The sequence below is a fragment of the Panthera tigris genome, chromosome D1 (genome assembly GCF_018350195.1).
Source record: "Panthera tigris isolate Pti1 chromosome D1, P.tigris_Pti1_mat1.1, whole genome shotgun sequence".
Taxonomy (NCBI): Eukaryota; Metazoa; Chordata; class Mammalia; order Carnivora; family Felidae; genus Panthera; species Panthera tigris.
In genome coordinates this window covers 46503488-46528287 of record NC_056669.1, presented here as the reverse complement: position 1 = coordinate 46528287, position 24800 = coordinate 46503488, and the positions used below count along the sequence as shown (strand labels likewise).

The 24800-nt window shown below is 38.3% G+C and overlaps 1 protein-coding gene across 5 annotated transcripts in view; it reads right to left on the bottom strand.

The window, feature by feature from the left end:
- The window catches only part of SYTL2 (synaptotagmin like 2), a 116865-nt gene that overhangs the window by 9632 nt on the left and 82433 nt on the right, over positions 1-24800 (bottom strand). Inside the window, exons 8-16 of one of the 5 annotated variants that reach the window (XM_015536124.2) lie at positions 18315-22199; positions 15095-15196; positions 13066-13119; positions 11773-11820; positions 8498-8592; positions 5266-5385; positions 3804-3973; positions 2591-2693; positions 92-262 (exon numbers count right to left, since the gene is read on the bottom strand). In XM_015536124.2, the coding sequence (XP_015391610.2) occupies positions 92-262; positions 2591-2693; positions 3804-3973; positions 5266-5385; positions 8498-8592; positions 11773-11820; positions 13066-13119; positions 15095-15196; positions 18315-22199 (4748 nt within the window). Of the gene's footprint in view, positions 1-91; positions 263-2590; positions 2694-3803; positions 3974-5265; positions 5386-8497; positions 8593-11772; positions 11821-13065; positions 13120-15094; positions 15197-18314; positions 22200-24800 lie in introns of those variants that run through there. The other 4 variants (XM_015536127.2, XM_015536125.2, XM_007078981.3 and 1 more) reach the window with 4 other exon arrangements.

The following is a 24800-nucleotide window of genomic DNA, read 5'->3' as shown; positions in this document are numbered from 1 at the left end:
AACCGTTATTAATTAAAATGCAGTTTATAGTAGCTTTCTCCTACATGCCAGGCACCAAACCAACCAACAAACCAAAAACGTCAGAACTTACCTTTCGCTTCAGAGGGTACCACTTCAGTTGTTTATTCTGTTTGTTGTCCCAGTCCCAAGTTTCCAAGTCAAGTTCTACTTCCCCTAGAAAACTATTGCGCTTAAATGTATCTCGATGCCAAACGGACAGGTTCAGCTTTTGTGTTTTTAAGATTTGCTTTTCGACTTTATACTGCAGATCAAAGAAGGAAATTAAAGTGGTGAATAATACTATTTTATGCCAAAGTTATGACACAGAGATAAAGAGAAAAGTCATCTGTACAGATCAGGTTTTCTCATCTGCTAGGTTTCAAGTCTCAAAGATATTGCAAAGTCATCTTATTCTAAGTGTCTTGTTTCAAAGCGCTAAATCCATCTTTCACAAAAGCTGATTTTCTTTCTGCTTCTGGAAAAGCAAACCACAGTTCAAATATCATAGCCAGTAATAGCTTTCTAAAAACGAAAGCCAATTATTCATTTTTTACTGGATGTTTTTTTGTTCAAACTAGATATAACATAAGTCCAGTTCAGTCTCAAAATGCTAATGAAGTTTAATCCTGTGGTCTGTTTTCTACCTAAGGACAAGGTATTTTTTTTCTAATAGACTCTATTTTTTAGAGCAGTCGTAGATTTCTAGCAAAACTGAACAGAAAGTACAGAAAATTCCTATATACCACTTGCCCCTATTTACACACAACATCTCCCACTATAGATATCCTGCAATGACAAGGTACTTTTCAATTAAATTCCTTTTTCCTGATTCATATGGTTAAGTGGAAAATATCTGGCATCCTAACAGTTTTTCATCTAAGATGCAATCAATCCTAGATTGTATATAATCATGGGAGGGATAATAGTACTTCTGACCTAAAAATAATCTCTATTTGGTTTTATGATGTACTACTTGAATGTCCATTTTGGTTGTAGCAGGCTGGTCTTTCTCTGAATTTACTATTTAAATTAGGTGGCTTTTCCTGAGTATAGGGTTGAAGTAGTTGACCTAGAAACAGCTAGGGTATGGAGGTATATCACAGTCAAACTGTAATTAAAAACTGGCTACAGAAAATCTATAAAAAATTGACCCATGGATGACTGAAAATTAATTTAATTCTGCTTCTTTCCTCAGAGGATAATCAAATAGTTGGACAGCCTTTCAGAAAAAGGGAATGAATGACACTTCTTCTGTTTCCAGTTTCAAATTATCATGACTAAGACAACATTATACAGTCTGGGGTAGGGGGAAATATGGGTATTTGAGGCAGGTATACTTTCTATTCATCTGTCTATTCATCTATCCTTCCAATAAACATTTTTTGAGTACTTATCCAGACACTGTATTGAGTCAACATGTGTTTAATACATACTAATCACTTTGCATATATTAATTCTTTTAATGTTCACACCTACTGAAGTACGTAGGTACTCTTATTGTCTCCCTTTGGCAGATATGAAGCACAGACAGGTTCAGTCATTTGCCCAAACGCACACAGTTGATAAATGGCACAGAGTTGGACCTTGCCCTCCTGGAACTCACAGTTTAATGGGAAAGCAGACAATGAGGCTAGTAGTTCAAGTGCTGAGTGTTAACAAAGCCTAATATAGAACAAGGTGACTGAGGCAGCAGACCGCAAGGTGGCCTGATGGGTTAAGGACAGCCTCTCATAGGAAGAGGCATTTAAGGCTGTAGGAGGTAGTTAGGGATAGAATGTGGGAAAGAGCACTCTGGCCAGATGGAACAGGAAGTCCAGCAGTGTGAGAAAATGTAGTCAGTTCCTCCAAAGAACAGAAAGGAATCAGGGTGACCTGAACAAAGACTCTGAAATTGAAAAGAGGAGGCTGGAGCCTGGGTTGTGGAGGGACTGGTGACATGTTAAGAAGGATAGACTTGCCGCTAAGGGTAATGGGAATCCTAAAAGATTTTAAGCAGAGAAATAACATGATCAGAATTATGCTCTTGGTAAATCATTTTTACGATGCTCAATTCTGTCAGCTGTGTATCTTTGAGCAATTTCCTTTGTTTCTCTAAGCTTCACTTGCTTCATCTGTGAGGTGCAGGCAGTATCCTCCTGGTGGCCTATGTAGAGAATGCATGACAAAACGCAAACAACATTCAAGGTGTATGGTCTCATGCAAGGCAGTTTGTCAGAAAATGTTTATTCCTTCCCTTTTTCTCTCCCCGTGACTGACTTTACTTGTAGAGATACTACCCAAGAAGACGTGGCTATTTAGGGGCACCTGGGTGGCTCAGTTGGTTAAGCGCTGGACTTTGGTTCAGGTCATGATCTCAGTGAGTTGGAGCCCCGAGTTGGGCCCTGTGCTAACAGCTGAGAGCCTGGAGCCTGCTTCGGATTCTGTGTCTCCTGCTCTCTCTGCCCCTCCCCCACTCACACTCTGTCTCTTTGTCCCTCTCTCTCAAAAATAAACACACATTAAAAAAAATTTAGACAACATGGCTATTTACACATAATCACAGTGACACATCATCATTTAGGATTTTCCTAGACAGAGAGTTCATAGATACCCGCAGTATCTCATTATACACAGGATTCAAGGTCTTCTTCACTACAAGTGTTTTCTTCTTGCCCATTTTGCCCTTGTCTGGTAACAGATAGGCCTTTACATATCTAAAAAGAGAAGCAGAAAGACAAGAAGGTCAGAGAAAATAAAAGTCATGTTTCTATCTCTACTTGGAAAAATGCATTGGTAATTGACAGAAATAATTCATGACACTCAGAAAAGTGATAAGTAAATGAATGTTCTCACTAATGTCTTTTATACTTAAACGTTTAAACACATTGCAGCAGAATTGATCATTTTATAATTGTTTTAAAATTTTTTAAAGGATATTTCCTGAACTCCTTTTTTCTTTGGCCTTATCTGATATGGAGGGTGGTGGGGGACAGATCTCTAATGTAGTGCTTAATTTTACTGGCTTGTTTCCAATTAAGAAAAGACTGGTGCTTACAGAATTTTTTTTAAAAAGTTTTGTTACTGCCTTTTGAAAACAAAAATTACTCTTAGCACCAAACTAATCAAGCCACATTCAATGGGGGAAAAAAGTATACTGGACCCAATTGTTTTTATAATAAAAGCATGAAGGATTAGGCTTATGCCAGCAAAATAATTAAGAATCTGACTTCTGCATAAGGATAAGTGAGGAATGTACTCAATTTTTGCAAATAAACTGAAGTATCAATTAAGCCTCTGATTTAAAAGACGAGCTGGTAATTCCCCCTAAAGTTCTTCTGTAAAATAGAAGTTAAATTTAGAATCTACCTCAGTCTAGAATCTTAACTGTTCCTGCACCACTGAACATTCTGAAGTATGCCCCTACATGTCCCTAACTTTAGAGAAGTTTGAGAGTCATGGGAACAGATTAGGGTTTAAGCCCTTATTCCCAGTTTTGCTGCTGACTCTCTGAATTTATGTAAATAGGTCACTTATCTTTTCTGGCCTTAATTTCCTTATCTGTTAAAAGAATGAATGGGACAAGATGGCCTCAAAGGTCCCTTCCAACTTGAAATATTTTGTGCTTCTCTGACATTTTTATAGTTTAATAACTTTGGCACATGAATTTATAAAGTAAATAAAACAGCACTTCCCCCAAACTTTTCTTGTCAAACATTTCTTTTTGATGCAGTCACACATATATCCTCCCTTCAATTTCTTTCTTGGCCAGTTTCTGCAAGATTACGAATAACTAAGAGAAAACAGTTACTTCAAATTGTACTTACGGGTCTGAGCGCTGTTTTTTAACATCTGCTGCTGCTAAGTCTTTACACTGGGCCACAAAGACATGCAACTCCTTCAATGAGTCCACATAGTCGATTGCAAACTGAATATTTCCTTTCACTTCCAGATTGCCAAAGTCTCCACTGTAAACGCTCATCACACTGCCACTCACCTGAAAGCATCCGAAACACACAGTGTTTGTTTCTATCTCTTTCACAAATCCAATACAAGGATCATGAATATAATCTTTGCTTGCCATTATTTCTCTAGTTTGCACTTAAGGCAATTAATAAAATATGGCATAAAGACAGGCCAACACAGACAACCTGACGTAATATATGGCACAACTAGTGTGTAAAAAAAAAAAATGCCTCTAAAAGATACAGATGAAAAGTGAAATGCAAAGTTATTTAGATAATGGCTCATTTCAAAGCAGGGGGATTTTTATGGTGGGGGGCATTCAAAGTTCCATTTTTAGGCATGCTTAGTATTTAAGACATTAAAGAAAGAGGATGTGAGAAACCCCAGGCACACAAATCACAGTGACACATTGCTCTATCAAATTTCCAAGGCACTAAAAAGGAATTTTACTATGTTACTCATCCACTAAATCTAGGAAAATGCTTACTGGGCCATACGCCTTTAGAGGTCAGGAAGGGTAGAGAATGGATGATTGATGAAGGCAGTTGAAAGCCTTCCCAAGGCCATACATTTGATTGTTATCAGCAGAAATTCAATTTAAACAGATTTTTTTTTTAAAGTTTGAGAAATGGGAGGCTAGTAAGAATTTAAGTACAGCTTTGTCATTTGATTAGCATACCTGTTGAGATATGTGCATGTTTATGTATATCAGAGAACTATTTGGTAAGTGTATGTGGATATATTTACATATATATATTTCTACACACATACTACATGCACGATGACTGATCTCACTTTATAAAAGAAGTTCTAGGTAAAGTCAAATTTTCTAAAGCCAACCTGAATACACTTAAGTAGATTTCCTTTTAAAACCCTGTTCTAAATCCTTCTGTAAAGCAAAGAAATCCTATTCTTTTATGTGAATCAGTACCTTTATTCATCAGGTTTGCTAAAATAGAGATACAATTCTAAACCTGCAAAGAGAGTATAAAACATATCTAATATAAGCAGAACTTAACAATAGTTACCCCATTTGTTGCAGAGAAAAATGCAGCGGTTCCTCTTGTTGGTAATTTAGGCTTATTTCTAAAGTACTTACATCCCAAAAAACATATTCATTTATAATGGATGTGAACTCTTTTTATGCTTAAAAAAAGAAAAACAAAGATTTAGCTAGCCAGAAGCTAATTGTGGGTTAGAGAAAAAGCTAGTGCCCTTGGAATCTGGGAATACAATGGGAGCCATTTTATAGTAAGAAGGAGCACGGCAGAGCAAGGTTCACAGAAGCAGAGAGATATTAACACGGAGCCTTTGTTTACATACAGAAGACAGGGACGTCATGCCAGAGGAGCTGCTAAGATTGGTTAAAGAGCTTGGGCTCTTCTTGTGTCTGCTGAGCTGGTAACTGCTTTCTGATGCTGTATCTGTTTCTCTGTCATCACTCTACAAAACATCATATAATATACACAAAATTTAAATTCAGGATGAGTGAAGATCAGAATCTCAATTTAGAAAAATATGATATCTCGGTATCCCAGGGATCTGTCAACATTTCTGAAGGTCAAAAGACACTCGTGCTAATCACCAGGGAATGGGATTCAGGATGAAATGGGTGGTCTATCTTGGACCTCACCTAAGGAGGAGAGCAGTGCTTTGCTACCAAAATAACAAAGTGATTTTTTTTTTTTTTTTTTACCTACAAGGTGGGCCCATAGTGCTACAGAAGGCAGCATTACTGTGAGCTTTCTTGTTACTGTCTTAGTATATGTATTTAGGTTACTTGGGGAACTTTATTGATAGATATGAGAAGTTAACTTTACCCACACAATAAAAGGTCTAAGACTTACTATCAAAACATAAAATGTCGTGTGTAATTCCTCATTATTAACATAGCCTGTCTTCCCTAAAATTCAAATCTTTTACTTGAGACACTATTAAACTAGAAAAATAAATGCTAGTTTGATCTGTTCCAACTAGAACTTATATATATACATATTTAAGAATTCTAAACCACCTCTTATGTATTTTCATAGTGCTATTGTGCTTATCTTTTTATTGCTATAGGGAAGTATATATTAAATTACATTTATTAACATGTATTAAATTCTACCCACATTAGATTTTAACAATTTTTTAAAGTATTATTTTAAATATGTCCCAGGAAATATTTACCTGGGTCAAGAAAAAAAAAAGTGGCAATAATAAATTTTATTATATTCAGAGCTAAAGTTTATCAGACAGTACCTTTAAAAATTCATGATTCAGAATGTGTTCCTTTTGGGGTTAGAGAGTTTATGGAGCAGTTCAGTGGAGTTAGGGAAACATCTGTATGGAGTAGTTAGTTCATGCCAACATATTCTGGGGCCATGCAATTATGTATCAATATAACAGATGCCAATTCAAATGCAGAGTTAAGGAGTTAAAGAAAAACAAAATTTATGACTTATATGGATAAGAAAAAAATCCTCTCTCAAGGATTTAAAAAAAAACAACAACAAAACACCATACCTTTTAAATGTCTCCGTTGTCACACCCTCCCCCCACATGCTTACGGTCCATTTCCCTCTATTATCGCATGCACTATGGTCTACCTAGTATATCAGGTCACTAGTGAATTCATGAAGGATGGGATCCTGTCTTATTGACCTGGAACACCAATTTTCACATAGCATGTACTCAACAAATGTGACTGATGTTAAACTAAGCCTCAAAGGGATAATGGACAAAGGCACATGGCCTGGTTTCATGTCCACTTCCTTTAACATTTAGTCTGACCCATGTGCTTTGAAAGACAAAATTATACAGCTTAATTTGGCATCTCTGATGCACAAACTCAAATGACTTGGACTCTCCTTTGTGTGGAGCTATGAGGCAGCACATTAAAAGTGAAGGAGGAGAATGAAAAACCAGAACTGGTATCACTTGCCTCTTCAGTTATTATATAGCTTATTCATATGACCAACCAAGACTAAAGCCTGTTTACAAAGGTATAAAACCACAGGAACTCCATGAGGTGCCTACCAGTGGCTTCCAACTAATGATTTAGTTTCAAAGAATGAGTGATTCTTTTCAAAGGAACTATAATGTGGGCTGTTATGCATATGCAGGGGTGAATATTTGCAGATACAGTTCATCTAAGGCCCAAGAATAGACAAAGGGAAAGCCGGGAGGTCAGGCAAGAGATATGTAATTTATATGCTGTCTAGAACTTTCCTCATATTTCATCTACTAAGAGAATGCTTGAGGATAAAGCTTTTTATTTTACCATCAAAAATCAGACCCGAACTGCAAATAGTAACAGTTAATGTTTACTGGGTATTCACTATGTGTCAGGCACGATGCCCTGTGTTTTCCCTCCATTATCTCACTGACTCCTCACAACCTAATCAGGTAGGTACTAGGAAACCAGACACAGGGAAAGTAAGAAACTTGCCCATAGTCACACAGCAAATTTGTAGCACAGCCAGAAGTAGGAGTGTCTGACTCCAAGCTCCTAACTACCTGGCTGCAAGAACATAGAATGTTTTATTTTTTTTTGGAGGGGGGGGGCGGATTTTTAAGTTTTTATTTTAATTCTAGTTAACTTACAGTGTTATATTAGTTTCAGGTGTACAATATAGTGATTCAATAATTCCATACAACCCAGTGCTCATCATGACATGTGCACTCCTTAATCCCTATCACCTCTTTAACCCATCCCCCAACCCAGAACATGGAATCTTAATTAAGTCAAAGGACCTAAGTTAAAGTCCTAGGTCTACTTTTTAGCAGCTGTTGGATTTGGGGAAAGTTATTTAACATCTCAGGCACTTTCCTGTTTTATGTACCTACCACATTTAGTTAGTGACAGTTAGATATCAGAATGAATATTAAGTGCCTGGTATTTACAAAGTATTCAGGGAATAGCAGATAATAGTCCTGTTCTGACCTGAGGCACTAGGCATAATGGCTAACCATGATAATCGGATCTGGGCTCCAGTCCTGGTTCAGCTCTTTTCTAGATGAGTGATGTTATTTACCTCTCATGGTGTTTCCTGACCTGTAAAGTCTGGGGATAATGATGGTGCCTGCCTTCTAGGCTTGTTGGAGGAATAAATGAGATAATGTACACAAATTGTCTATGCCCAGGAGATATCCTTAAAGTCTGCTGTAAAATCGTCACTCTATTACTTTACCAAATGCTTTCAAGCTAGTCATGCTACCCAGACTAAGCTTTCACAAATCAACTCTACTGTAAACTAAAGAGTGGTTATTTCACACCAGCGTATTTCTGTAGGGGTTTCTTATTTTGTACCCACTTTGAAACAAAAGTCATATTCCAAAATCAACGCAATTTGACTTCACCACCAAAATGAGTTGCAGTTGGAGTCAAATGAGACATGTCATGCCTCGTTCCAGGATCAACAACACTACCTTTATTGACAGAAAAGTTCATGGGTCAGTCCTACTGACCTCTTTGGTCTCTGCCACAGCTGAATAAAAACACACCAACCTTGGCAGAACAAATTCACCGATTTGGTTCCATTTTTTCTGAAATTACAAAAGACAAACTTGCCTCATCTTGGAGAAATGCTGGAACAGACTTGCTCATCCTTTTGAGTTTGTCAGGGTGGGAAAACTGATTATCAGGTTGTGAAGGCACTGTGGAAACTAAACAGCAGCATTTCCATTCAAAATTATCCTTACAATTTTGGACAAACATAAAGCATAAGTTGAAAACACACTTTTCTTTCGTCTATGAATGAGATATTTTTATAAAAAGGTTAAAGGCACAGTAGTTCACATGCACAGGATCCTAAGATAAGCAACATGCAGTTTTCATAAATTATATAGAGAGAACTAGCAAGGAGATGAACCAATTGAAAATAAGAATTAATTTACAAACTGTTCATTTTTATTAATCTGGAGCTGGAGTTGAATTATATTTATTAAAACATAGAGACATTGTGAATCAGTTTTAACTTATTTTTCACATCAGAGATTTGAACCACACGATGTGTGATTTCTTGGTTCATCTCCTTGAGATGTATTTTTAAAACATGCTGCAGGCTGAAAAACTATTTCATTGGACAGCAAGGATCTCCGTACACAACTCAATCATAAAAGTGTCCTGGCTACTGAGCGTCTAAGAGAAGGCTTGTTTGTTCAGTGATTATGAGGATCACTTCTCTGATAGTGTTTCTCACTCAGAATTATGAAAGACTATGATTCCAAACTATTTTTTTAAACAAATTGTTTAGACTTATTATTTAGACATCTTAATTTAGATACCCTTTGATACAGTAAGTATATACGTGGAAGTCACAATGAGATGATGAATTTTATTCCTCATTTGTGTAATTCTAGTTAGAAACCTATTTCCTTCTTTAAGAATTAGTGTCTGGGGCACCTGGGTGGCTCAGGTGGTTAAGCATCCAATTCTTAATTTTGGCTCAGGTGATGATCTTGAAGTTTGTGAGTTCAAGCCCCCACATTGGACTCTATTCTGACAGTGAAGAGTCTGCTTGGGATTCTACCTGTCTCTCCCTCTCTCTCTGTCTGTCTCTCTCTCCCTCTCTCTCTCCCTGGCCCCTTCTCTCTCATGTGTGCTCTTTCAAAAAATAAACTAAAAAAAAAAAAAAAAAGAATTAGTGTCTAAGCTTTTCTTACAGTGAATCAGAGCTTGCATATTATATGAGTTAACATGTTTCAAGGCCCTTAGAATAGTGCCTGGCACATAGTATACTCTATATATAATTATTTGCTAAAAAAGTAAATATTGTCTGATAATCCTTAAATTACCTATTCGATGTGCTACAAATATACTGACTTGGTTTTAGCAGTGAAAGAGATACCAGGAAAATAGATAAAAATCAAATTATATTTCTATATATAACTCAAAAGGCTCAAATTCAGCCCTAAGCATTAGCTAAATTCATGTTTGGTTAAAAGAAATCTAATGAAGGAGAACTGAAAACTGAACTATATATATTAAATATTTTCTTATTCACATAGTTCTCATCTAGCCTTTGGCTCACAAATGTATCAAAACACATTTTACGGTGACTCATGAAATGATACCTTCTTTAATTGCTTCCCACTAAACAATAATATGTATGTGTGCATATTCAGGTGACTTACACTGAAGTGGTGTAAGACTAGGTCCCGTGAGGGCACAGCACAGCCCAATGAGTACACAAAACTTATGTAATACTGCTTCCCATTATTTGCAAAATCTACATCTGCTCCTCAAATGTAGTCAGTTTTACATTTATTAGGCTTTAGTTATTTATGTTTTGATCATGTATTTCATTTTGTTTTTTGGTAAGAATACAGTCTCCACTGGAGAAAAGCAATAGTCTCAGCCCAGACATTAAAGTCATCTTGGATAATATAAAATAAGAGAGAAATCAATACATCCAGAATTCAGCACATGACTAGCCTTCGTGGCTTGACCTAACTAAGCTGGGTCATGAATGAAGACACAGGTACATTGGCATATATGTCCATGTTACTGTTTTCACTCCTCCGCTAACTGTTGAACAAAATGTAACAATATAAAACAAGATGACCATACCTAAGTATCTTCCAGTTCAAAAGCAACTGGAGAAATCTCTTTACCCAACACCCCCAAGGGGCAGGAGTTTTGTTTCCTCTGCAGCAGCTGGACAGAGAACACGCACTAAGATCTGAAGCCTGGAGTGTCCTTTTGCCAGGTCATGTGCCAGAGCTCAACACCTTCCTCTCTGGCATGACCTTATGAGCAAAGTTTCAGATTTCAGACTAGATGTCACTGCCTTCTAGCATCAGCACTTTGTTTCTCTATCGAATGGCTCCTTCAGTTAGCTGCTGTTCTCATTAAGACTTATTAGCACATCCAGACTGTTGGCAAACTGTCAATAAAAATCTTGTAGACTCCTGAGGGCAGACATGTGTATCATTGTCTTCATACCTCCAGCACCTAGCATTATGAAACTGACTGAAAGCGAGAAGCTTAGAAGACACACACGCATTATCTGCATCCTTTGCAAGGCCCCACAAACTCCCTTTGAATGTGCTATTTGTCCTTGAGACAGTAGTCAGAGTTTTAAGTACATCAATCTTAAAATTGAACAGAAAAGAGTACATCATTACTTTTGATTCGTGGTGGATATTAATTAGCTGATGGACATTAGCCACCACAAGTATACACTTACTTCTTAAAACTCAGATGTTCACTTGCTTTATATATTGAATATATACTGAGTCCAGTTTTGAACCCCAGAGCTTAAACCCTGGACATAATAAAATTTGCTTCCATAGATATGGAGAGAGGCATATACAACCATACCACATACTTGTAAAAGTACAATTCTTTCTTATGTCTAAATAACTCATAAATTGTGTCATGTCTACAGTCTTGTGTAAAGGCCACAAGAGATCCAATACTCAAGACCATATACTGCAACATAAAAGTCAAGTGATAAGACAAGGTACCAACTTCATTTTAAGCCAAGATTCAAAGAGCAGAGAGATGTACAAAAGTATAACAATTCTCAGCAATAACATACATGTATATATTTATATATAAAATACACACACACACACATACATGTGTGTGTGTGTGTCTATATAAAAATTGTTTAAGTACATAACTCTTCCTCAGTGGAACCATGAATTAATCTTTCAACACTGACAGCAGTAAAATGTTTTTAATAAAACGCTTGCCAGAATGAAATAGTTTTATAAGCTGCAAGAGTTTAGTACCAATAATAAATACTGTGTTATTAATAGTGTTAGTTATTTCAGTATATTTAACACCATGTAAAGTGGCAACATTTAGTCATTTGTGAGAAAGATCCTGCTACTCACTTCCTTGTATGCATTCATTTGTATCTGGTTCCTGATCTGCTTTTTGATCTACTCAGAAGAGCAACATTGAGAATAAATACCATTTTAACAGAAGGATTAAAGAGACATGAAAGTAAAGCTTAAATGTCAGTTTCACAACAGAGACTGAAGAATACATCTGATGGGTTTTTAGCTTGCTTTCATCTGATCCCCAGAGTAACTCTTCATTAGCTGCTTTAGGGTCTCCGGTTCAACTAAAAATCCAACATCCAGCACAGGAGATGCTTGGCATCTTTTCTCTAATTCACTGAGCCACACATAGCTTGGGAAATGCAAAGAGCACTGCACTAGGAGCAATGAAGCCGAGATTCTAGCTGCCACCTCCCTCCACTGACCAACCAGCTATAGGATCTTAGAAAGGCACCTAATTTCTCTGAGCTTTTCTTATCAGTAAAGGACCATGAAAATCCCCGCCCCGCCTACCTCCATGAAGTTGTTGTAAACATAAAATGCCAAAGACAAAACTATGACATAAAAGTAAGGAATGACCTTTGAGGAGCTCTGATGCTGCATTTTATATGGAAAACTCAGTTAATACACATTTTTTGTATTATAGTAAAGGCAATTTAGAAAACACAATTCCAGTATACAAATGTAAACTATATATTTGCATAAATGCTGAGCTATAAAATATAAAGATCAGACTCATTTCCATCCCTTCCCCCCAAAGGCACTATTACCCTATGTATTTTATAACTGAACCCAGTAATAATCCATTGACAAAGTTCAAAATCTTCTGGCTCCTGAATATTCAGAACCAGTTAAATTTTACCTCAGTCTATATTTAGCTATTTAAATTACCCAAGGAGGATCCTGACTCTGGTTCTGGGACTCTTTCCTTTGAAGTTAAAGCTTTACCAGCTATGCCAGAGAGATCCAAATGCTGAGATGTGCGAATCCAATACAGGAATAACTTAACCCAGGAACCCACCCGATGCTTCCTGCCCTCGCAAGGAGTTTTGCAAGTCAGAGTAGCAAAAATCAGCTCATACCAATAGAAATACAATTTCCTATTTATAGAAACCCTCGCTTGCCAAGGGTCTCTGATGAGATCCTCACAAAGGTATCACCAGCAGAAGCCTTGAGAATACAAATAGTTAGTATTAAATGCACCGAGTCAGAACCATTTTATAATAACTTAGGCACCATTCATCACATAGTGGCAAATGACGTTCTTCTATTTATCCAACAGCTGCGTCCCGGTGACTGCCCAAACCGCCCCAGACAGACATGCAAATACGTAAAGATATTTACCATCTTCAGCACTACGTACTAATTCTTCTGGCAGATTATCTACTTTTGCTTGATCTGTTCAGGAGAAATTAACAAATGGTTAACACGGCTGACCCTTGGCGAGAGAGAACAATGAGACTGCCCCTGGAAGCCCCCGGAGTTGGAAGCAATTAGTCAAGATGCAGTGAGGGGTGCAACCAAGATGTCTTCCCCAAAATACTTTCTCTTTAGATTAGCTACTTGAACCAGTGCCATAGCGGGAGCTCCCATTTCAGCCCCGATGCAGCTTACATCAGCACACTGCTGCACACGGACTCCCAAGGGTTAGTGGGTTAGCTAAGAGCAAGCAATCGGCCAGAGGCAGAAGAAAACACAGGGCTGCAACAGCCTCTCTATTCTTCTGGAAAGGGTAAGATGCTAGCCATGACTAACACCTTCTCAAACCCATGGTCATTAACAAATATTTCTGTGCATGCATCATCACTTGTGTAAGCCTCTGGGAGCCTTGCTTGGGAAGTCAACTGAAGAGATGTAACTGGGGACCAGCTGCTAAGTGGAATCTTGGCAGGCTAGTGTGAGAGTGGGTATCGGTATTTGGAAGGGAGCGTGCAGGAATACCCGTCAGCTGATGGTGATTTTTTTTTTAACCCTACACATTCCTAAGTACTTTAAAGCTGCACCATGGAAATATCCCCATGCTTCACAGGCAAGAGGTTTGTCAAACTGGACAATTGTTGCTGAGTTTTTTGTTTTTGTTTTTGTTTTCAGGACCCATCGCCAACATCAGGAAGAACAATTAGAGCAGTCCAACAAAGGACTGGACTCCCTTTCTGTGGGAGCATTCAGGCGGATGTAGGGGGTTGGCCACCTGTTGAGGAGGCTTTATAGAAAATTCCTGCATGGTGGGGAGGAGTGTAAAATGGGTGACCTTCAAGGTCACTTCTAACCCCGAGATTCTAAGATCTCCAGTGGGGATAGAACTGCCTAAATTGGTAATACTGTCTTCAGAGTCCTGAGAATCTCTGATTTTCAGGAATTATTTAATGGATTTTTCCTTTTCCTTTTTAAGTTCAGACTTTTTAGTTTCAATTGCAGGTGCCTAAAGCATATTCTAAACATGAGAATGGTCAACTTTCAATCATATGAGTTTGGCAGTGGTTAACTTTCATTCAATAAATTTTCTCATGACCCTCTGCACTCCCAGGGGTGCATCTTAGTTTAAAAACAATTAAGAACAAACCCCCTAGAAGTCATGATTTCTAAGTTCACTTGTGTGGCTCACAAGTCCCTATAGATATTATCCTTCATGTTAGTACTCAAGAAGTCCTTCACCAATTAAAGGAGCAGTTGGGGGGGGGGGGCGGGAACAGTGTGCCTAAAGTATTGCAGGCCAGATAGTCTTTGGGCTTATAGTTCCAGTATCCAAAAGAAATATGTGAAAAGAAGGAATAAAAGAGGACAGTCCCTGAAGCTAGGGACTCATTCATCTCTATATCATGTAAAATTCATCAGACATCCATCACTGTCACATATAACATGGTCACTTCATAACTACTCTTGGTATTAGTCTGTTAATTCTGAATCACAGTTCTGTTGCAGGACACTAAGCAATTTACTTTACCTCTCTGAGCTTCATCTTCCTCATCTCTAAAATGGGAATAACAATTCATCCTCATAGGGTTGCTTATGCCAGTTAAATGAGATAATGCATGTGAAATGTTTAGCCAAGTCTTGGTACACAGTGCTTAGTAAATCTTAGCTATTACTATTAGAACCACTAGCTACCCCAATCTTTTAAAACTCACTGTACTTGAATAAACACTCAAACTTGGATTCTTCAATTCAAGGAAACCTAGTGTCTAGTAACCAAACCTCATGCGCTATTTTAAAAGTTCCAGCCACTCTGCTCACTTTGGAAAGGTTATTCTCATCTGTTAACGCCCCCTTTAGGGGCTTCAGTGCACAACAAGCATGCAGTGAGGCCACAGAAGAGCACATAAGCATTTTTAAGCTCAGACTGGGGCATGAACAGTGGGGCAAATTTTCTCACTTGGTGAATCTGATGAAATGTCTTCTAGACTTTTGGAAGGCATTTTCCTAGTAGCACTCTTTTCCAAAGTTTTCAAGACAGGACTGGGTTCTTCTTCTGAACCTGTTACAAGACAAAATCGATGAACACTGCACAATACAAAAAACACCCAAACTCTTAAAAACCAGTGGAAATTGATATCATAGGTTGAAAGCAGGCATTATGTTATAAAGCCTCTATACTTGTATTCACTCTATGAAGCACTTCTAAAAAAAAAAAAAAAAAAAAAAAGAAAAAAGAAAAGAAAAATTTCTCCACTCTTGGTATGTCCTTTAAAAACCATTTCCCTGGTCAAGAAATATTTGCAAGCATAAATCATAAAGAAACAAGATTACCACATAAATAGAAGAGTGATCTCTTAGTCGTCTACACCTCTATTTTAGGCACATGATTTGTTCTGTGCCAGACTTTGAATCTTTCCACTTCACTTCCAGCTTTTGAAGACAACCACAAAGTGGTTTTAGGAGCATTAAAACAATTAGCAGAAAACCATAGAAGGCAGGATTCAGATGTTTAACATCTGTGTATAATCAGGTACACAGATGGGCGAATTCCCCAGATGAAGAATGTAGGCTTTTTGGGTTTCATGAGGTAGTAAAGTTTCCAACAAAATGTTGGGAAATGACATGAAATAGTCAACTTTTTATGTAATTAAGTCAATTTAAAGTCGGGGGGGGGGGGGGAGGGGAGGTGGCTGTATCATATACTAATACCTGTATTCATTTTTTAAAAAGGCATGTTAGGACCAAAAGAAAAAAAGAAAAAGGGCATAATCTCAAAATAAGAATAGTCCTTTAAATTAAATACATCTAATGTTATAAAAAAAATATCTCTAGATGTCTCTTAACTTTTTCATTTTGACAGTGAAAACTCCATCATGGATTAGCCCTGGTCTGAATATTGTCATTTATCACTGTTGTATCCTTAGTGCCTAGAACAGTGGCTGACAATAAGCACTTCAAAAATGTTTGCCAGGCACGCCTGGCTGGCTCAGTTGGAGAGCATGTGACTCTTGATATCAGGGTCGTGAGTTCAATTCCCACGTTGGATGCAGAGCCTACTTAAAAACAAAAAATGTTTGCTAAATCACTGCATGATTTCATTAACGGGCCAATGAACTTGAGAAGCACTTCTCCACACAGTACTTTCCTGAAACGCATCCCAGTTCTCCCCAGTGTTAACAGGCATTCTAGAACAAATGGACTCTAAGATGAATTAGGTATGAGATGCTCTGTGTTCAGATTTAAAGGTTTCTTACTACAGATCTTCTTATAGACTTTAATATGCTAATAATGTGCATAATTTCCCAGCATTTCCAAATGTATTTAATCATGGAAACTTTTTTTTTTTTTTTTTTTTTTTTTTTTTGGTAAGGAGCATACTGAGGTATTGGTTAAGAGCTCTGCCACATGTCAAACATGTTAAGTTGCTCACCCAAATTGTGGTGCTACTGTAGCCAGGTTCCTCCCTCTCCCACCCTACCCCCATCTGTTTTCAAATAAAAATTTAGGTTAGGGGATATAAAATTACAACTGTACTAATTTATACCTCTTACTGGCTTATGAATTTTAAATATCTTCTCTAAGCTCTGGGTGGTTATTTAATATTATTTCATTTTTAGATAGGCTTTTTACTGTCTAATTGGTTATCCTGATATACTATAAACAAAGCTATATACATTAGGCAATAGTCTCCAAAGTAAGTACAAATTTACCCTCTTAGGGTCACTTCACCCTCGTTTCTAATGGGGTACTTTAGTAAAAGTCTACTTCAGCATGTTTAACATGCTGACTTATACTCTTGCAAATGTCTGGTTTCAGAGACTGGTATATCACTTTCCTTTGCTTACCAACAACCTTTGTTAAAGGGGCTCCAAGTTGATTAATTAGGATTAAAGGGGATACTTTGGTCAGTTTTCAAGAAGAGAAGACTACAGTTACTTGCAAAGGAAACCAAACCTCACAAGTCATCCACCCAGTAAGACTTACTCATTCTCATCGATGCTGAGGGGACTCAAAAATGACAAATTTTTAAAACTACTAGGAGGGTGACTGACACTAGCTGTTGTGCAACTTTGGTTAAAATGTCCCTCCCAAAGAGCATCCTTTATCATTTAATCACTATAATTGGGTAACTTCTCATTCCTATTTGTCTCTGGGTTTCTCTTCTAAAATGCCCATGTTGATCACAATAGCAAACAGAGACAAGCCCCGTGTCTTACAGCCTGGCTGAAACCACTACCCCCAAGTCTGCTCAGATGAATGTGGTAATCAATTAAGATCTTCATCCATTTGGCCAAAGTTGGAGTCAAAGAAATGCAGCAGGCCAGGCAATGCCTTCAGGTGGAATCAGGTGAAGTCATCTGACCAAAGTCATACTCTAGAGAAGGGAAAGATTCTGCAGATAACTGAACACAAGCGGAAAAGAGTGGCAACAAAACACCACAGTACTATGTATCTGATGGAAAGAAAGTTCCAACCTTGCACTTTGTTCCTGGTATTTAGCCCCTACTGTGGTAAAATATTCATCCTAAAAGGGAAACGTCTGTCCATTTGTGGCACTGTCTTGCCACAAATCTTACTAGAGACTTCTGTGTGGATTGCCCATTAAGAATGAAATTCTAATTATGTCCAGGAGGAAAACTAGCTAGGATGTTTTAGAAGTACTTTCTAAACCCAAAAAGTTCTTTAAAAAATACTTTTAAAACCTAAAAATTCTATTGTGATTAATGAGAATAAAGTCAGATTCTGAAACACTGCCTGTGGGTAAAACTGTCTCTATGTAACTGATTTGATTAAAGAATAAAAAGGAGGCTGGGTGGCTCAGTTGGTTAAGCATCTAACTTTGGCTCAGGTCATGATCTCATGATTTGTGAGTTCGAGCCCTGCACTGGGCTCTGAACTGACAGTGCTGAGCCAGCTTGGGATTCTCTCCCTCTCCTTCTCTCTCTCTTTGCACCCCCCTTCTCAAAATAAATAAATAAACTTGAAAAAAAAGAAGAATATAAAAGGAAATGTAGCTTTTCATTAAAAAAGGCTAGGTAGAGCTAAAGTGATATGAAGAATTTAGCACCATTTGGAATGTCAAATTAATCTCAATTGTAAAAACTGTATCATCTTTTACATCAGCATTCCACAAATCAATTCATTAACCAACAGGTTAAAAAAATCAGAATGCTCACTAGAGGTATTTCTCCAGCTTTCTGCATTGGAACCAATGTTTCCATCTGAAAAATCAGAGAAACCTTTTTCTTCCTTTTTCTCTTCTCTCTTACATGGTGATGCCAGAATCAATTCAACTTTACTTGTTTTTGTAGGGTTTGCTTTGTCTGTCAGGAGAGAAATGGGTTGCCTATTTGTGGACACACTCATTGCTTTAGGAGCCTTTTCAAAGCCAGGTTCCTGAGAAGCCCCTTCTTGAACCCCTGCAACCTCACTTTCACTGTCCCTGTCCTCTGGGGCTGTTATAGTTTCAGTGACCCCTATTTTATGTTCCGCAAAGAGCTGTGGGGTTCCAAAGATCTCAACCCCACTGTCAGAACCACAAAGATCTACTGATAAATCAGTCATAGCTTGGTGTCCGCCCAACACTTCATCACACTGGTTGACTTGAGATTTGAGAACATTATTCTTAAGCTTCCTTTCAGAGGCCTCTGAGGCTGTCCAGTAAAAATGGGGCACTGTCTTCAAGAAACTGGCCTGCTCTGACTGTGGACACTCCTTCTCGGGAGTTTCTTCCTTCACTGACAACTGGAGCAGGTAAGAAGGAGTTTCCGATGCTTCTCTAAAAAGTTTCTCAAAACCCATATCAAAAGCACTCTCAGTTATTGATGGCGCCTCAGACTTTTTTACTGTTTCTTTGATTTCCTCAGGATGGAATTCAGAAGCAGCTTGCCTGGGCACCTCAGTACTACCTGTTAGCTTTGATGGAGAAAGAGTCCCTGTATCACTTTCATTTTTTGAGGAGGGGCTTTCAACTGCTTCCTTCAGTAGTTTTTCTAAGCCAGCACTGAATTCTAGGAACTCTGATTTAGGTTGAATAACTGTTTCCTTCACAATTTCTGCCACTTCCTGGGATAACTTTTTGCCATACTGAGTAACAGTGCAATCAGATGAACAAAGGGTTTGTTCTGATGGAGATACTCGGGCAGCTAAGTAAGATCCAATTTTATGAGTTTTATCAGGAACTACGGTGAAGGGATAAAAATCCTTTCTGTCTGGAATTAAAATGTCCATTATAGCCCATGGTGTAGAATTCTGGGGGCTACCTGCTGCCTCAACTCCTTCAGGAAATTCTGCTTTTACTTCTCCAGGCACTACTCCCCTCCCAACTGGATAGCTCAACCAAGCTTCTCTAAGTAGCTTTTGTAATGTAGCATTTACATACTTCAAGGCAGGGTTAGGTGGAAGAATGACTTTTTCTACAGTCTCTGAAATTTCCCTTTGTGAAGGTAATGCCTTATCCTGGGGAGCGAGATGAGCATCCCTGGAATAAGGCATCTTTTGGGGAGAGTTGGCCACATCCCCAAAAGAATCCTTTCTGTATAGATGAGAAGGTCGACCCAATGAGTGAGAACTTTCTGCAGCCATCTGACACAAATCCTCCGTGTTTAGCTGGCACTCACCACTTTCAGCTTTCTGAAGGAGAGCTGCATTTCCCAAAGTTTCTTCCCCTTTTGGAAAAGGAGCTATTATCTCTTTTTGATAGTCTGATATGTTGTGACTCCATTCTATCCCTTTTTCATAAACTCTACTCTCTTCAGGCTCAGAGTTGATCCTAGTGGTAACAGGTTCTAACATGGTTGGTAAGGGAGAAGGTGAAGTCCCAGTTGCTTCCCTCAGGAGTTTGTCTAGACTAGCAGTCAAAGTGTTCGGTTTGACCTTTGGAGGAGCTACTGTTTTGTCTACATGCTCATTAATGATCTCCTCATGTCCTCTGTCTTCTCCCTCAGTATCAGCAAAATCTGTGTCATGAGGCCATGTTTTATTTCCAGAAATCTCTCGTTCAGGCACTTGTTTTTCATGAACTTTTCCAACAGAAGTTTGCATGGCTGGTGATGAAGCTTCTGAAAGTAACTTCTGTAAGTTGTCATTAAAAGTGTCTTTGTAGTCTTTAGACAAAACACTTGTTTTTACTATTGATTCTTGTATCTCTTGGTCTGAGTAATCCTTTTCTTCCTTGAACACTGGTGTAACAAACCATTCCGTATTCTTTTTCACATTTTCCTTTGATGACTCATTTCCTGGCAACTGATGAGCAGACTTTCTGGATGGTCTCAATGGAAATGTGGTTTCGTCTGGTAACACCTGGAGTGTGCACTTTGAATTTAATTTCTCAATTTCCTCTCTTGCTGGTAATTTTTTTTTACCTGGAAGTGTCCCTATTTCATGGATATTTTTTCCTGATGATTTAATGTCACTGAGTTCTTTGTGTTTCTGGCTATTAAAAGGCACCAAAGGTTTTTGGCTTACTATGGTAGTATTCTTCTCAACATTGTCTTGACTATTTGTATTGGCTCCTAAGTCCCAAAACTTTCTCAAATTCTCAAATTGAGAGTGATTATAGACCTGTTCCATATTGGGTTCATCCATTCTTTCTTTTAGGGACATAACTTTAAAGTTGGGATTTGATTCACCAATTAGGGATCTGTCTTTCTCCAAAGGAGTATATATTCCATTCGCAACATTTGAAGGATGTTGCCCTGATGGTAAAGTAAGATCCCTTTTATAATGCCAGCTCTCAGCCTCTGGCAACATTTTTATAGGCTCATTTATCCTATTCTGAAAAGGAGACATTTCACCTGATTGGTCAACTGAAGGATAATTTTTGGATGGACCTGGTTTCTGAGGCCTGGTCTCTTTAGATTTATTCGAGGAATAAAAGCTGGAGAGATGGGCTATGTGGCCATTGTCATTTAGGACCACTTGTTTGCTAATGACTTGATTATATTCAGTATGGCCTGTAGATAAATTGTCCATGGACTTCACAGGCTGATATGCTTTAGCAGAAGGTCGCCCTTGACTGCATGATGATGTGGGTTCTTTATGAGTTAATTTAGCAGCAGCTTTCTCACCTTCCCAAAAAGATATTCTGTCACTTACTCTTTTGTATTTCTCTCTTTGTACTTGGTTCTTGGGAGCCTCAACAGCATCCTGTAATTGGACTTCAGGCTTCTTCCAAGATTTGTCTTTGGCAATCCCATGTGGTGACTCAATATACTCTGGCTCTAAGGAAGCTTTCAGGATGTATGTATCTTCTTCTTTGCTCTTTTTCTCTGTCTTCATGTTGTCTTTCAAACTTGGTTCTTTGACAAGTGTTGAAGAGTCAAAATTCACTTCTGAGTTTCCTCTACTTTTTTCAAAACCATGAAGCTTAGGCTCTTCTTCACCTAAGGTGCCAACAGCCTTAATGTTGCATGGAACTTGGTCTTCTGCATCAGGTCCTGTGACAGCACTGTAGGAATAGTTACTGGTTGGGGGAACTACCCGATTTCCTTCTCCCATGTTTTTCGAACCTTGGCTATAGTCCATAGTTTTACTCCCTTGATTTGGGTCATAGATTTCACATGATTGCAATATGCCTAGACCTTCCTTGCCTTGTTGGAACAAATTAATAGGTTTGGGTTTGATATTCACATTATTGTTTTGGCAATTTCCAGAAGGTAGCATATTTCCCTTTCCCTGGAATGTCAAATCAGATTCCATAGGCGTCAGTTTAACTTTGGCAGATAATAGAGCCTTTGAACCATTTTCTTTTACACTGGTGTCATCTGTCACCAAGGTAGTAGCAACCTGTGATTCTGAGTCTATTTCTTCTTTGGGCTCTATTCCTTGGGGATGTTGGAGAGATGACTTATTGTCTTCTGAATGACAACTTCGATTAAACCAGTCTAGGACTTTAGATATGGAATCATCAGTTGTCTTCCTTATCTCAGTGGCAAATGGATCAGAGTGTGAGGACGTCATTGCTTTTAGGGCCTTGAGAAGAGGGGGCTTACCTTGCTGATGGTCTCTAGAACTGTGACCTGGCACCTGAGATGGCTCAGGCTCAACACAAGACAGTCCATCTGCAACACAGAAATGCTTTTCTAAATAAGAAAAGAGAATGCTTAAAGAATTATTATTCAATCACTCACATTATCTTTTGAAGAGGCACTTTGTATTTGCACTTTCCATACCACTAGCTGTTTATATCCGCACTTTTCAGGGGCTAGAATATAAACAATCTTAATTAAGATATTCTATTAGAGTTGCTCTATGACAGTAAAGGAAGGTAAATGTAGACCTCTGAAATATGGGATATAGACCCAATTGAGAAATTCCTCTGAAGTCTCTGATTTATACTGAAAATTCATATGGGGGCACCTGGCTGGCTTGGTCGGTGGAGCATGTGACTCTTGATCTTGTGGGGTTATGAGTTCAAGCCCCAGGTCAGGGGTAGAGCTAAATTAAAATAAAGTAAAAATTCATGTGAATTTAGTATTCTGATCTATGTTACATTAAAATTTTTTTCAACATTTATTTTTGAGAGAGAGAGAGAGAGAGAACAACAAAGCACGAGAAGAAGAAGGGCAGAGAGAGAAGGAGACACAGAATTCGAAGCAGGCTCCAGGCTCCAAGCTGTCAGCCCAGAGCCCAATGCAGGGCTTGAACCCACTAACCATGAGATCATGACCTGAGTCGAAGTTGGACGTTTAACCAACTGAGCCACCCAGGTGCCCCTATGTTACATGTTAAATATTTTCTTCTACTCTCAAATCTATGTATAAAACTGACACTCTAAGAAGATGCAACATGTTGATTTTGTGATTCCACCAATCCACTGGCATACTCATAAACATTAGAGGGGGCTTATACCCACGTTTGAGGAACATAGACCAGAATATTCAGGAGTTGGGAAAACAACTTTCTGGAGCTTCCGCCAGAGTATAAGAATGTTACAATGAAGATATTTGCATTCCTGGGCCTTACTCCTGCTACATTAAAGCAGAATCTCTGAAGAGGGGCCCAGGAATCTTTACTAACAGTTATCCCACTGATTGTTCTACATATTGGAGTTTGAGGACCATGATCTCAAGAGGCTCCTCTGTTATCTTCCATTTCCCTGATATAGTTTGTGATTTTTGTAGTTTCTATGAGCCAAATAAACTGAAGACTGATGGAGAATGTGATCTCAACTTGTTCCCTGATGTTGGCTGACCAATGGCTAGGAAGCTAGAGAAGGATATTTAAGTTTATGCTAAGCTATCAAGAAAGCAGAGAGAATCCTGTCTGAGCCTTAATTATTGGGCACACAGTACACTTAGGTAAGGGAGCTCAGGTATTTCTCCCCTTTAGTTAAGACTTGGATGTTTCAGGAGCACCTGGGTAGCTCAGCTGGTTAAGCATCTAACTCCATCTCAGCTCAGCTCATGATCTCATGGTTTGTGGGATTGAGCCTGGTGCAGAGCCCTGCCTCTGGCTCTGCTCTGATAGCATAAAGCCTGCTTGGGATTCTCTCTCTCCCATTCTTTCTGTCCCTCCCCTGCTCATGCATGCACATGCTGGCTCGCTCTCTCTCTCAAAATAAATAAACATTAAAAAAAAAAAGACTCCAGTGTTTCAGCATTTCTCCCTCTTCCTTACAAATGCTAAGTTATGTAATACATGTTCCTAAAAATTACATCAGCAGAATTTTTATGAAATCAGCTACATTTCAAATGCACTAGAGGACATCTCAATTAATAAAATTTTATCTTTAATTTTAATCATCAACTCTGGCTAAGTGTGAAAACAACAAAGTGTTACACAATAATTGGCACATGGTTGATATTGGTTTCCGTAACTACCCATTGTACTATTGAATATATGTCAATAATTGTGAAGTTCTTTTGAGAAATCTTTAAGAATTCTGTGTTAGTTTGTTTAACAGAAGACTAATGATGGAGAAATGCTTATAATATGCTATACGGAAAAAAAGAAATCTGGCAGTATAAACATAATTTAAAATTATAGTCATGCTTGAAAATTTTTGAAAGGCTCTACAATTAAATGTTAGCAATACTGTGGTTGGGGCGCCTGGGTGGCTCAGTCAGTTAAGCGTCCGACTTCAGCTCAGGTCACAATCTCACAGTCCGTGAGTTCGAGCCCCGCGTCGGGCTCTGGGCCGATGGCTCAGAGCCTGGAGCCTGCTTCCGATTCTGTGTCTCCCTCTCTCTCTGCCCCTCCCCCGTTCATGCTCTGTCTCTCTCTGTCTCAAAAATAAATAAACGTTAAAAAAAAAAATTTAAAAAAAAATGTTAGCAATACTGTGGTTAATGCTGGCTGATGACATCACAGATAATATTTGTTTCATTCTGTGTGCACTTCTTTTCAAATGTTTTACAACAAAACTATATTACTTTTATTTTTTATTAAAAATTTTTTTTAATGTTTATATATTTTTGAGAGAGAGAATGAGAGAGACAGAGCATGAGAGGCAGAGGGGCAGAGAGAAAGGGAGACACAGAAGCCTATGTAGGCTCCAGGCTCTGAGATGTCAGTGCAGAGCCTGACATAGGGCTTAACCCCACGAACTGTGAGATTATGACCTGAGCTGAAGTCATATGCTTAACTGACACAGCCACCCAGGAGCCCCAAAAGTATATTAGTTTTAAAATAAGAACAGTTATTTTAAATATTTGATGCCA